Source organism: Vicia villosa, linkage group LG6, assembly GCF_029867415.1.
Source record: "Vicia villosa cultivar HV-30 ecotype Madison, WI linkage group LG6, Vvil1.0, whole genome shotgun sequence".
NCBI classification, from domain to species: Eukaryota; Viridiplantae; Streptophyta; class Magnoliopsida; order Fabales; family Fabaceae; genus Vicia; species Vicia villosa.
This window is the reverse complement of record NC_081185.1, coordinates 108,152,688-108,167,732: the sequence shown is the minus strand read 5'-3', so window position 1 is coordinate 108,167,732 and position 15,045 is coordinate 108,152,688. Positions and strand designations below refer to the sequence as shown.

The window sequence follows — 15,045 nt, the reverse complement described above, 5'->3', positions numbered from 1 at the left end:
TAATCTCAATTCTCTTGAAAATAGTAACTTGAGCAACAGATATATGTGTTTGCACGACAGCCAGGAAATAATCACCAACAATTTATAGCAAGAAAATTATCAAACTTGACAAACTAAAGGGAAACTCGTTCTTTTTTAAAAATGGAGTGAAAAAAACTGAAGCATACAACATTAAACCTCGGTGATAAATATCAATTCTGATTGGAAGGTATATCTAAACATAGAATCACTATTAATTTAGGGTACTCTATCAAACTATTTCTGTCGAATGATCAAAGACAAGGGAGGGAGAGGAAGAAAATATGAACAAAAAGATCTAGACAAAAAATATCCTGCATCTCTAAAAGCAGGGCCAATCTTACCAAAGCAATCAACATGATCGTAGCAAAAGTGGACCAACCGATAAACTAAGCATATCACTGAGAGCGACCTGGACTTCAGTCGATCCATGTTCACAACTAATCAAGCTTGAGAGAAGAGGGAAAAAGTGCACCAGATTCTTCTCAAAAGAAACATCTCCTAAATTACTAATGGTCTGAAGAGTGGCGACAATGAGTGGTGCCCGTGCAGCTAACTCTCTCCGCTTTCCAGAGCCTAGGGGAATTAGCCAATGTTGCTGCCTACCATGAGAAGATTCGGATACTTGTCCAGAGCCTGCTACTTCAATATAAAATCCTAAAACCTCTTGACAAAGCAGAACTAGATGACTCTCAACCTCAGCCTCATCATAGCTAGGCGGTCTGTCCACAACGAGGTTCTGTAAAAATGTGATGCATATTTGGTAGGACTCATTCTCAAGGCGTAACAGTGGAGGGTCTTGCATTTGGGTCATAGACCCAAACTCTTGTAACTTGGAGCGTAAAATAGTATTGCTGTTAATCATGTGAGCGTGTGATGCCACATTATGCAAAGTATCGAAGAGGACTAGAATGGCTTTTGCTGAAAGTTGAGTACGGAATAAGTTATAGACCTCCGTCACCGCCTGTCAATTTCAGAGAGAATTAATGTTATTTTAGAAAAAACAAACAGATCTGTATTCTATTTCTGTGACACACATAACCGTAAGTGCACAGTATGTATGAAAAAAAGATACTGAATGGAAAGTATTCGTCCTCTCCCTGTTAAAGCACATTCCTATGAATAAGACAATAATTAAATAGGGCTAAAATAGTAAAACTAAATAGTGATATAAAAACTAAAAGATATGTTTTAACTTCTTTCTCTGTATTTACTTCTTTTAGACTCTATTTTTGGGCATATTCTTTCTATATGGCATCTTCACAATGTAAGGAGGAACAGAATGGAAAAACAACCTGAATCAATAAAAGCTGAACAGCTGCTCGACATTTTGCATCAGATATATAAGCATAAAGACGGTCAGTCCTCGGGCTTTCTATATTGTCATGTGAGCTAGACTCGGCAAGATCTCTGCCATCTTCAGCCGTTGAAGCACGCTCATTTCCAGTTACAAAGTCCCCACCATCAAGGAACGTAAAGTCAGGGAGTGTTGCATTTGCTGCATCCTTTAGTGTCAGAACCACTTCTAACCACTTCTCATCAGAAAACAACTCCCCGGCATTACTCATCAAACGGACAAATGCCGCAATACCAATGCCGGCCAGGCTTTGATGAGGGCGCTTTATAAAGCTTACAAGGAGCATCAGCACCTTTTTCAAAAGAGGATTAACAGTGCTGTAGAAGTTGATGAAAAGATCTACCACCAATTGGAGGGCTAATGTACATGTTTCATAGAGCCATGCATCTTGATCAAGCTCACCATCAGTCTCCACTTCACTGACCTGGGAGCTACTTCCTGAAGGATCAATAGCATGCCGAACATAATCAAAAATAGGGAATAGGACTGATTCAAATACTCTTTCCCATAAAGGCAGTGAAAAGAGGTGGCCATGGTTGCGTAAGGTTTCAAATAGGACTTGCAAAGCACTCTGCCTTATGTCAGACCTCGGGTCAAAGCTAAGCTCAGACAAACCTGCACAAAAGAGATAATGAATAAGCACAAACCAGCTAAGCTTCTTACAACTAGAAACAATGGCGGCGGATACTAGATAGCAACAAGCAATGTTATAAAAACGGAACCGGCCTGCTCAACTCGTTGAACTGGGAACTAGCCAATTTGCAATTGGTTCGACCTCATTTGAACCAGAGTCTAATCAAACAGAATTGAACCAGAGTTGAATTGGTTGAACCGCAGTTCAACCAGTTTTTATGCTCTTTTTTACTTTTGTAATGCTATTTATTTTATTTTTATAAATTAGTTATGGTAGAACCAATTAAGCCATAACTTGGTAGTCTTGCCGGTTTGTTGAACCAATTAAGCCATAATTTGGTAGTATTGCCGGTTTGATCTCCAGTATGACTTTTAAAACATCGCTTTTTTGAATAAGTTATGAAACATAGCCAAGTAGCCAACTATTTTTGCTCTACTTCATAGCTAGAAAAACTTAAACAAAGTCCTTACCAGCCAATAAAGGAAACCAGAAATAGAGATGATCATCCTTGTCTGTCACTTCTCCATTATCTTGTCTCCCCTCTTTTCCAGTTCGAGGTGAAGCTGTGGAAATCTTTCCAAGAGTTTCCTTTCCTTTATTCCTTGACGAAGAGCCAAGGTCTCCTTCAGCTAGTTTTGTTGCACAGAATCGAAGAAAAGTGATGGCATTAAGGCTAATCTCTTTGTTAAATCTACTATTGGTGAATGCAATTAGACAATTGACACAATCTGTAAAGGTGGTAGTTTCAGTCTCAGTGATGTGTGGAAAGTAGTCTCGAATAATCTTCTCAATAATTTCAAAAGCCAAGAGTACGATGTTTTTGTGGTCATCATATGCTGCTGTTGTAAATACCTGAAATCAAGTTCGCACGCAATGAGCAAAAGAAAAAGATAGATAATTTCTTCACCGGATAAACTCAATAAAATATCATCTGTATGAATTGGAGCACTACAGAAAACAGATATTGAGAAGCCATACCATGAACATGCTCTTCCATCCTGACTTGACATTGTTGACACGAGATAAAACCATTTGAGAGACACATCTGATAATAAGTTCTCTAATTTCAACAGCATTACTCTTTCTCATAACAATAACGAAAGGCTTCATAAATTCATTTTGGAAATTATAGTTAGCCAACTCTTCCCGCTCTAGAAATTTCATTGACAACTGACGCAAGGAATCCATTGCGAAAATTGCAATCGAAAGGTTTCCTGAACAACCAATGGTTACAAAGAAATCTGAAAGAACATGCCAGATGCTTGACCATACAAGCCGGATGCGGTTCATATTATAGTGCCTGTTACAAAAAAAAATTGTCAAAATGAAACAATATAACTTTAACAGCAGTAAATAAACATCAAGTCATCAATCAATCATTAACCGCAAAAATCATTAGTATATAGCACCTAATGCTCTGTCCTGACTTTTTTTCAGATGAATAGCACCTTCTCAACTTCTTCTTAGGCGGAATTTATTTGGAAGTTTCCCTTATTAATAAAATAAAACACCTTACTAATTGTCATTCAAACATAGGTCTTGTCACATGCAACCCCATGTTATTTACAAAAAAAAAAGAGCAGTAAAATGACCAAATTTTCCAACCCACAAAGGATTTTGCAAGAGATGGGGATTTAAAAGAGGCAATATGGCAAATGATAGAAGCAACACAAAGTCACTTCCTAGAATATCAAGGTTCTAAAAATTATATTGAATTTGTTGTATGTGCATCATATTCTCCAACCAATAAACACCAAGAGCCACACAAAAAAAGAGAATAAAGTTCAGAGAGCGCAAGTAGCATGCATTAAGTGTTGGAAATTTAGTACATACGCAATCTCCACTATCTTTGTAAGGCTGAAAACTCGTGGATCGGATGGCGATCTTAGTTCCTCCATGGAGACCTTGCATAAAGCCTTAACAAAATCTATTATGGCCTCACTATTCAACTTCTGACTCCGCGTGAATATCCGATTCATTTCTGAGCTTCCAACTTGTTCCAACATATTCAAATTAGAAACTAGACTGTTCACCTGCTCTGATGTGATAGCTCCAGCAGCATTACTGCCAATTCCAGCACTATCATATGAACCACGCATCAATGTGGCAGCTGCATACTGCATCCTCCCAGGCCCCTTCTTCTTCAAAACCGGAAGAATAGTTGTCTTAGTTTGCTTTACTTTTTCAGATTCATTCTGAGGAAAAGCAAAGAATGTGGCATCTGGTGGAGCCCCCTCTCCAAGAAGGTGTAGATGCTCAAATCGGGAAACACAGGTCAAAATATGTTCCCAAGCTTCTTGCAAGTAATTCCCATCCTCATCAGCAATGGCAACTATTGCCTATTAACAATTCAAAAGGAAAATATAAAGTCAAATCCACAATCACAAGAGTTTAAGATTGGCTTTCTGATATTGTAGAATGTATCCTAGGTATACGTGACAATTAAGTATAATGTACTATTCCTAGGTATACATGACAATTAAGTATAACGTGTCTTCAAATATTGCTCTCCCTACAATTAAGTATGCATGTCAATTTTTATTGTTATATTTTTTGTGAAGAAAGCACTTGCAAGGAATTTTTGTTACGACTGAGAGAAATTATCGGTAAATTTTGGGACGAAGGACCTAGGCCAACTCAAGTATGTCTTGAGAATTGGGGTAGCAAACTCAAAGAAAGGAATCTTTATCTCTCAAAAAAAAATATGTACTTGATCTTGGCATGAAACAGGCAAATGTTCCTATTGAACAAAATCATATTATGAGTTATGAAGAAGAAAGTACCAAAGTTGACAAGGCACAATATGAGATATTAGTGGGAAAGTTGATTACTTGGGACACACTAAACCAGATTTAGCTTATGCGGTCTGTATGGTGAGTCATTTCATGCATGACCCAAGAGCAAGGCATTTGCAAGATGTTGACAGAATTCTACAATATCTTAAAGTCACTCTGGGAAGAGATCTCTTGTTCAAAAGAGGTGGAAATCTAACTAAGGAGGCATACACGGATGCTGATTATGCAGGTCCGGTAAGCGACCGAAGATCTACTTTTGGTTATTGTACTTTCTTGTGTGGAAATCTTGTTAGTTGGAGAAGCAAGAAGCAAAGTATAGTGGCTCAATCAAATGTTGAAGCATAATTTAGAGCTATGATGGTACTAGAAATTTGTGAATTATTGTGGATAAAACAAGTGCTAGAAGATTTGAAGATATATTGTGATTTGTGATAGTCCTACGGAACTTTTTTGTGACAACAAACCGACCATTAGAATTGCACATAATCATGTTCAACATGACATAACAAACCACAATAAGATTGAACGTCATTTCATCAAAGAGAAGTTATATAGTGGATTGATAACTACAACCTACAATCCTTCTGGTTACCTGTTGTCAGATATGTTAACAAAAGGTTTACCAACCGAACGCTTCAACCAACTTAATTGCAAGTTGAAATGATTAATATTCACTCACCAACTTAATTGCAAGCTGGTGAGTGTTTAAATAATAGATCGAGTTATATTTATTTTTAGTTTGTTTATTTTATCTCTAATTAGTTTTTATCTTATTGCAAAGGCCCATTAAGCAAAACCTATTGGGTCTAGGTTCTTTCTCTATATTTAAACAAACCCTTTTCTACACCTTTAAACAATGAAAATAATGAAATGAATGGAAAACATCCATTCGAGAACAAGAAAAGAATAGGACTTAAATCATGAAAGATATCAAGGAATACACTAGAACCGATAGCCCGATGATGAGAGTGAAAAACTAAGTCAAACTAATATTGTCAGGATAGCGAAACCGAACAGAGATCACAATAAGAATCGCCAATGATAATGACTTTAGCTAATTATGGTATTCAAAAGCTGCAAGGAAGAAATAAAAAATTTACCAACCTTGATTGCGTCTATATTTTTCTGCTTAATATCCGCAGGAGAATGCAGGGAGGTAAACTTCGCTAATGAAGTCACAAAAGCATCTCGATGTGTCTTCATTGACATTACAGATGTAACGTGAACAGCATTGCGGAAGCCTTCAAGACACAGGGCTATTACAACTTCATCATCACTTTGGTCAAGAGGAACGCTAAAAGCAGCTAACATTGGTGCCCAGCACACTTCAATCATGAATCTAAGGATTTCTACATCAGTTGCTGCATAATAGACTGACCTACAAATTTTAAGCAAATAAATATCATATGTATTCAAGTTGTATGAGAAAGAGGAACATTCTTCTCAAGATATTGAAACAGTAATAAATAGAATAAATTTCTATAAAAGAAGAATAAATTTCTATAATAAGAATAAATTAAAATTCCAAATATCAATCTGATTGGCATTGAAGTTACAAAGAGAAACTACCATAAAAAAGAAAACCACTGTGGATGCTTTGAATTGATACACCCTCTAGTCACTATTATAAGCAAAAACAACTAACTTCATGGTGATTAAGAGCATCTCCAATGGTAGTATTTTCTTTTGAGTTCTCCACTTGGACATCAATATAATAATTAAATATTGAAACAATTTGCCATGTCATAGTAGAGTTGCATTGCAATGCAACTAGTAAAAAATTGTGGTACCCAATCAAATCAATTTATGAGATAAAGTTGTGGGACCCATTAGAATTACACCAATAAAATAAAAATTAAATAAATTATTTTGAGATGATATGGCTAGTGGGACCCATAAAAAACTCAAAAATGGGTTGCACCATTGGAGATGGCCTAAGCAAGTAAGTTAAGTGCAATCAATTTTTGTAATTTTATGTAAAACAGAGTTAAATTTACTAAAGTTTCTTTGTTGATATTTAACAGAAAAACTCACTCAACTACCCGCATTAAATGCTCTTGAATTAAATGAAGGGTACATCATGAAAACTAGCATTAAATAGTTTAAAAGTAGTTAATTTTTGCTTATAATAGTGACCAAGATTTGAGGACTTTTTTTTGTTGCTTAAAATAGGGACCGGAGAGAGTATTTTGCATGTCCAACTTACATAACCATGAAAATCAACAGATAAGTACTGGTAAAAGTGGTAGGACCCAAAAATAGAAGGTTCTTCATGTCAAAAATAAAATAAGGTTAACTTATGAACTGAGAATAAAATTTAGACAAAAAACATTATAATCGGAAAATACGGAAGAACATACTCAGTTTTGCGAGCTTTTTCTCTGAATTCTTCTTGCATACGACGAATTAGATCATCACTGGTCCCCATATGACTGTCATCCCCTCGCTTACGGACCACAATATTCAATATACTATCCAAGCCTAATAGTCTGTTAGGATTCACTGTCTGTATTTGTTGGTGATCCAGATCAACATCTTTCATTTTAATCTCATTTCTAGATATTCTTTCAAACAATGACCTCAAGTATTCCTCTGGTAGATCTTTTCCATCATCTATGCCGCGGTTGTTTTTTATGAATTCATCAGGAGACATCTGCAAATTTCAGTAACCAAAATAAAATAACTCATCACATCTATCATAATCATGTGTGCATCAATTACAAGAATTAAATGAGCGCACCTTATTTTTCACCATAGGATTGTGAGCATCAGTGTTCAACAAAATTACAGAATATGCAAGGACATATGCTGTATCAGCACTAGAAAATACTTTTTGATTACATTTGCAATAACGTTCAGCAAATTTTTCCATGATTCGATCAATTTTCTGTGCCTCACCAGGAAGTCTAAAGCCTTGAAGAAACATCCTGATTGCCTCATCAAACTCCATCCCTTGAAAGTCAAAAGAATCCACATAGGCATGCATTACTTTCAAGGATAATTCTTCCCTTTCTCCAAGATAATCACCGATCAAAGTCTTGTTTAACCCAGATGCATCTTTAAGAAAAGCAACAATATCCTCAGGTGAGTTACCCACTTTGTTGGCCTTGATGAGAAACTCAATTCCTTTCTTTGGCTTCCTATTAAAAAGTGATATACCTTCCTGCCATAAACATTGCATTAGCTTCATAGATGATGAGCGGTTGAATTATTAACAGAGATCTGCTTTGCTACTTCAAAACTAATGCATTTGCTTACCTGAAGTTCTAGTTTATAAGCCCGGCGTTGCTCAATAGTAGAAACATCTGACCCCTCATTAGAGAGTTCAGGATGAGTATCTGATCCTTCAACTGGTTCTTCTCCATTCCCATTTGCCATGGGAAAATCTCCAGTTTCATGTCCGTTATCAACTGCTTCACTTTTCTTGCTTGAATGAGGATCCGGAATGCGCATTTGTTTGTTCATCCAGTCGCCCATTGATTTTAAAATAGCAACCAAACATTTCATGGCTTCAAGTTTTAGTGTTGCCTCTTGAGGTGGCAAAATTGTAGTTGATACACCAGGAGGGACACCTTGGGCAGTTTTAAGAAGTCCGTTGACCATCCTAGAAGGAACATAATGATTAAGTATTTAAATGTAAGTATAGTTTTCATTCGGCGACAGTCAAGACAACCACCACTCACACCAGTATGAATAGTGTAAAAACCAACTGAAGGATATAAATGCTAAAAAAATTGAAATCCGTATATAAATGTAAAATATCACAAATTATTCATAAAGAAAAATAAATTAAATAAACCATAACACACCTTTCAAATATGTTTGATGAATTGACATCGCAATCATAATTGATAAATATGTCAACCAATATCTGTGAATCAAGACAAAGTTTCTCTAGAAAACGAAGCACTATCATCTTTTGCTGAAAATTAGGTTGAGCAACATTTTCTAGAACCCTGAGAACAATCATGGGGAAAAACACTCCAATTTCAGCTTTCAACCCAGCTCTAAATCTTGCTACCAGACTGATGAAGATGGAGCATGATAACTGAAATACGATCATAAGCGTTGAAGCACTGTTCTTCAACAATGATAGGCATAAGTACTGCTTGATGGCACCCAAAAACCTGTTTCACTAGTCAAATGCAAACATCAGCGTTCTTGTTGATTCAGAAAAGTAACACAGTGAAATAAAAAGCAAAATGTGTCAATGCAGTGCCTAAAAAGCAGAAAAAGTAAAAATATGAATGATAGAATAATGAAATTAAAAGGGAAAATAGTAAAAGTGTAAGAGAGGCAAAAATGAAAAATCACAATACAATAATAGTTTATCCATTACATACACAAAAGTATTTAAGCACAACAATAATAATCATATGTAGTTCAATGGCAGCATGTTTACGTGATTTGATCAGTTACTAACTAACTCATAATGTATCACCTGTTTTTACAAGGACCTGTGGTGAACTATCAAATAACAAAACTAAAAAGTAACTCGCTCTTATTAGAATTAAGAACAGACAAAGAACAGGATCGCCCAAGTCAATATATGCGGTACTTTGGCCATCTATGTAGCAAATCTGGGATTTTAACGCGCCCCCCGCATCCCTAGGACTCTAGATTTGGATTATTTGGTAGAATAGATCATTGCAGGTGAGGTGAGTCAACACCAGATGTGGGATAAATTCAGATCCATGTTAAAATTGGGAACGGACTAGGTCTATCTCAACACCAAACCTAGCTCAAGGGAAGAGGATTAACAAAGCTATTAAAGAGTACTTTGGCAGTATACCTAGTCAACATGTGATCTTAACAAACCTAATAAAAAGCAAAATTAAACTTCTCCCTGTCGAGAAATAAGAAAACCTTGGTGTACCTAACTTGCATATCCAGGTTAATGGCAACAAACTATGCAATCCTATAGGAATGGAAACAGAAACTTGATGGTTGAAATTTTTTTAAAAAAAACGCCAAAACATCTATTACAAGTTACAACCAAAATTTCTAGCACATGTTTGGATAACTTGGTTCATAACTCTTATACATCTACTATATGAGTAATGTTAGTACCATATAAATATTAACATAATAAAAGGCGACAAGACTCCAGTTTCATCGCATGTTTCACCGCCCTAATTGAAAAAGAAGCTAACTCTTTTAAAGTTCTACTCTTTTAAAGTTAGAACTGAATCATCCCAAATAAAAATACAGCAAAATGAGAACAAGGAGAAAGGAAAAAAAAATAGTATAATCAACACAGAAGGTACACTCTACCTTTCACTAGTTCTGAAGACAGCTCCAGCATTCTCCAACAAAATTTTCAACAACTCCAAAGCCACGATCTTCCCCTTCATCAACTGAGGATCAGCAGAGGCCTCCTTAGGGGGTGTCTTCATAGACAACTTACAAAGAGCCCTGAACACCAAAAAGGCATCTCTCCTCAGCTTATTTCCAATCTGAATCTCTAAATCATCATCCCTCTCAACTACCTCCCCATCCACCAGCTCCCCCTTCCTATCCTCCAAAGCTGTTTTATACATACTGATCTCCCAATACTTGGCATCCAGCATGTCCTTGTCAGTCGAATCCAACAAATCTGCCGGATTTGTAGTCTCCACCGTCGCAGTGGTCTGAAATGCACCATCATGAGCCAAAGCCGCAAGCTTGCTCGGTGTCCCCGAGGGGTTCAAAACCCCATCTATATCCAGCATAATTTTGGTTATAAAACCCTGCACAAACTGTGTCATGGAGCTATCAACATCAGATTTCTCCACTGGATCCATCAATTCAGCCACAACAATAGGCTGAATTGGAACCGTAGACGAATCCGCCTCCATTCTTCTAAACACAATCACTAACATCTGAATCAAGGACGCTTTCGCCGTAGTTTGATTCACCACATTCTTACTTCCCAGATAGATATCATAACACGTCCTCACAATCAAAAGCAAACAATCACCGTGAATTCTCAGCGAAATCGAAGTTACAGCGGACAATAGCGTCTTCAGAACCAAAAGTTCCATTGCCTCATCACCTAGATCATGGCACTTACACACAGATTCAATCAGACTCGCCAGAAGCTTCGACTCCGGACATTCTCCAGCCGCGTCCGCCTCACCGCGGAGGTAACCGAGAGCAATGAGTTTCTGGATAGCATCAACAGCGGGATCGGCGATCTTCAATACACCGGAGCCGGCAGCGTTGATGAGAGGAGAGAGGATCGATTCAGACTCTGCCAACGAATACTCAACGGAGCCTCCGTCATGAAGCGGTCCAGGTACTGAAACCTCGGGTTCACCGTTATCGGATGCACCAGCTTCAGAAGCTGGCGATTGAAGCTTCTGATTCGATGTAAGCGTTTCGGTGACGGATTTACACTCATGAGCGAGCTTAGCGTGCTTTCTCCATGAAGCGTTCTTCAGAATCTTCTCAAGCGCGGGGACGATTACTTGACTGAGACGGGAATCGGCTTCCGAAGAAGCCATTCCCGAGTAGAAAACGAGTCTCGACTCAGTGAAGGCACTGGAGAACGAGTACGACTAGGATCTCGCTAGCAGGAACCAATTGACGGAGCTCAATTGTAGTTCGTTAATGGCGACGAGTTGACTCGGTGAGAGAACGAGTTGGTTTCGGGATCTAATCGAAGCGTGTTGGAGAGTGGATTGTTGGTTTTGTGATGATCGAGTTTTCGGAAGTGAAGTTTGAAAGTGGATTGACTGAAATGCCCTCTGTGAAGTGAAACGTTCGTAGATGGAGATAGATAGTAGTGGTGACAGTTATGGATTTTTGATAAGCTGTTAGATTACATGGAGATGTTAGATTTAGATCTGGGAAGAAATCGCATAAACACGAGGGAAGGAAAGTTGAAAGTCAAATTTGTGTGTCTGCAATTTTCTTTAACCATGTTGGTCAGATTTGAATCTACCTAGTGTCTTTTTTTTTTTTTTGGTATGAAAAAGCAAAATATACGGTATTAAAAATAAGGCTAAATTATTTTCAGGATCCTTTAAGTTATTTAATTGTAACAGTTTGAGCCTTCATGTTTTTTTTGTAACAATTTGGTCCTTTTGGGTGATTTCGGCCTCATTTTTCTCTCATTTTAACCATTTAGAAATGTTGATTGTTGTATTATTGGTTGCATTTTATCATTTTTATACCACTCAATATAATTGCATCCACAATTAGCACATTTTCTCTGTTAAAAAAGGATAACGATGTGCACATTTGATAACATAAAGGACCTAGTTATAGCGAAAATAACATGAAGACCTAAACTATTACAATTAAATAACTTAAAGGACTCAGGGAGTAATTTAGCCTGAAAATAAATAGCACAAGTTATGATATGATTATGCAACAATAATACATCAGCACATTTTCTTGTCTCTTAGAATAGGATACACACCCAAAGCCAATTGATCATTCATATGTTCCAGCACACCTACAAATGTCTTGTATATCTTGTATAATTTATCACTTCTAATGTAAAATTATTAAGATAACCGTGTTTCTGCACGAATAAATTTATTTGATATTATATAAAATATAATTAGATACATGTAAATTTAAAATGAATGGTTTAATTATAAATAAAAAAATAATCATATAAGAAAAAGATATGTAAGATGGAGATAAAAAAAAGAAATTTTAATATTTAAAAATAAAAATTATCTTTCAATTAATAGTAATTGTTGATTAAAATAAAATAGATATTGCGTTAATAATGATCCATGAGATAAAACAATTATTTGATGTGATAGAAAATGTGTTTAAATACAAATGTAAAATGAACAATAATTATATAAATTTAATTGTATTAAATAATCATAAAAAAAGAATCGTGAAATGAAGAAAGAAAAAATAATTAAAAATAAGGATATTATTGTTTCTCAAATAAAGACAATAATTGATTAAAATAAATTAGATATTGTATTCATAGTGACCCGTGAGATAACAAAAATTTTAATTTTATTAAAATTAAAAAATAAATTATTTTTTAAGGATAATAAATAAATATAGAGAAAATTAAAAAGGAAAGTAAGAAAGTTTGGAAAACAGGGGAAAATAGAGAAATTTGAAAATTTAATTAAGATAGAGAAAGTGTGTAATGATCGATTAAAATAAATTAAATATTGTGTTGATGGTGACCCGTGAGATAAATAAATATTTAATTTTATTAAAATTAAAAAATAAATTATTAATATTTTTTCGTTATAATAAGTAAATAGAGACAAAATTAAAATGAAAGTAAGAAAGTGTGGGAAAATGTGATGTGAGAGAAATTTGAAATTTAAGTAAGAGAGAGAAGATGTGTGTTGGGGAGAAAAAGTTGATTTATTCTACCTAGTAATCAATATCTAGATATGAGAACTCCACAATCACCGCAATGATAAGCAAACAGTCCTAATCTCAGTTACTGTTTCCCTACAAGTCACAATTCCAGTGACAAAACTTATCACAACTTAGTGACAAAGGAAGATCAAACTTCCAATACAATAGACTTAGTATTGCTTCACAACTTCAACTAAGAACAATAATTAATTTTGCTTAAAAGCTTCAATCAAAGACAATACTCAACTATATACTTAAAAGCTTTAAGAGTGTGAATAACAACTTGACAAATAGTCAAGCAACAAATAATCTACCATATTGTATCAAAAGATACACGGGAGACTCTCAAAACTTCAGACCCAAGACCTCCCCTAATTTTACAATTGTGAAAGTTGTTTTTCATTAGGTCTATGTTTCTCTTTAAATACTCTTCAGCAGTCAATGGGCTTCATAACCTTTTTCCAAATGCTACTTGATCCAGAAGCTGAGATCTGTAGTAAATCTGCAGGGAGATCTTTTTTAATCTTAGAACAAATCTTCAAGTTTTCTAAATTGTTCAATCATCCAATTTTAGAAACTTTAATTATGCTAGAGATTTGATTTTATAGTTCCAAAATAAACCTTCTTGACCTGTGAATATTATTGAGATATATCCGAAAGAAATATCACAAAATCAAATAAAATTTGTCAAGATTTAAAATAGTCTGCACTGATGTTCTGGTTCAAAATATCATGACATCTGTTAGAACATTTGTCTTCACTGTAAGCTTAAACTCTGTTGTATCAGTATGATCAAGATGTTACGACAGCTTGCTTAGCATAAGTCATGACTCATGAACCATGTTTTAGCAAAATTGTTGTCAATCCTAAAACTATGAAACTAACGAATTGGTTAGGACAATGGATTTCAAAAATTCTACCCGCGAGCCCATCTACCTGAACCAACTATTTTAATTCATATAATTTATATAATCATTATCATGAAAACTAATATAAAATATTCAAGTTCAAGAAGAAAAAAATGAAACTTCATTTGTTACATTCAACCCATTTGGAAAAATTAAAAAATTAAAAAAAATAATATTATTTTGAAAATTAGTAAATTTAAATTAGCTATTTTTAAAAAAAAAATACTTTTGCACATTTGTTTCTAATGTATACAATCAATCCAACACAAGTCAACCTTTTATTTCTCACTTTGGTTCGGTCTGGGTTTTATCTAAAAAATATGAAAATCCAATTCGAACCAATCTATATATTTTTAAGGGATAAATAACTGTTACCCCCTGCCATTAGGGCGAGTTTTGGTTTTCCCCCTATTAATAATTTTTTTTGGTTACCCCCTTGAAATATGAAAAGTCCTATGATTTACCCCCCTAGGACCCCCCTGTAAACTTGTTTTTTTGATTTACCCCCCTGGGTTTTCGTTGTTTTTTACACGCTTAGGGGGTACCCTAAAAATACAGGGGGTAATCCAAAAAAAAATAATTAATAGGGGGGAAAACCAAAACTCGCCCTAATGGCAGGGAGTAAATGTCAATTATCCCTATTTTTAATCAATTTGGACATCAATTTCTCTCAAAATTGAGCTAAATTGACCCGCGAACAGCCGAACACTCCTATCAATTATCAATCCATTACAAATGAATGTATATAAACACCCTATAATGTCGTTTTGCAATTTCAAAAACACGCTATAAAGGGAGAAAACAGTAATCAATTAAACATAAATTTAAATCTACGTGGTCATTCATTTGCATTAACTTGTGGTTGTTCATTTGCATTAATTTAAAACACTCACTACAAAAGAAAAAACTCATTTACCTTATTATACATTGAATTTTGAAGGATTTTCTTGATTTGGTGAATATTAAAAAATTCTTAAGGAAAGCGCTAAGCTATAGCATTTA

General features: G+C 35.2%; 1 protein-coding gene across 1 annotated transcript; it reads right to left on the bottom strand.

Annotated features, from left to right (window-relative positions):
* Positions 1 to 147: 147 nt before the first annotated feature.
* LOC131609523 (brefeldin A-inhibited guanine nucleotide-exchange protein 2) lies at positions 148 to 11,733 on the bottom strand. The gene is made up of 11 exons (XM_058881234.1): positions 10,079 to 11,733; positions 8,614 to 8,931; positions 8,063 to 8,408; positions 7,545 to 7,967; positions 7,165 to 7,457; positions 5,909 to 6,182; positions 3,843 to 4,348; positions 2,988 to 3,309; positions 2,480 to 2,861; positions 1,314 to 1,990; positions 148 to 982 (listed from the first exon to the last, which is right to left on the bottom strand). Exons 1-11 carry the CDS (start codon positions 11,287 to 11,289, stop codon positions 371 to 373), a joined length of 5,364 nt encoding a protein of 1,787 aa, XP_058737217.1. The 5' UTR covers positions 11,290 to 11,733; the 3' UTR covers positions 148 to 370.
* Positions 11,734 to 15,045: the final 3,312 nt, after the last annotated feature.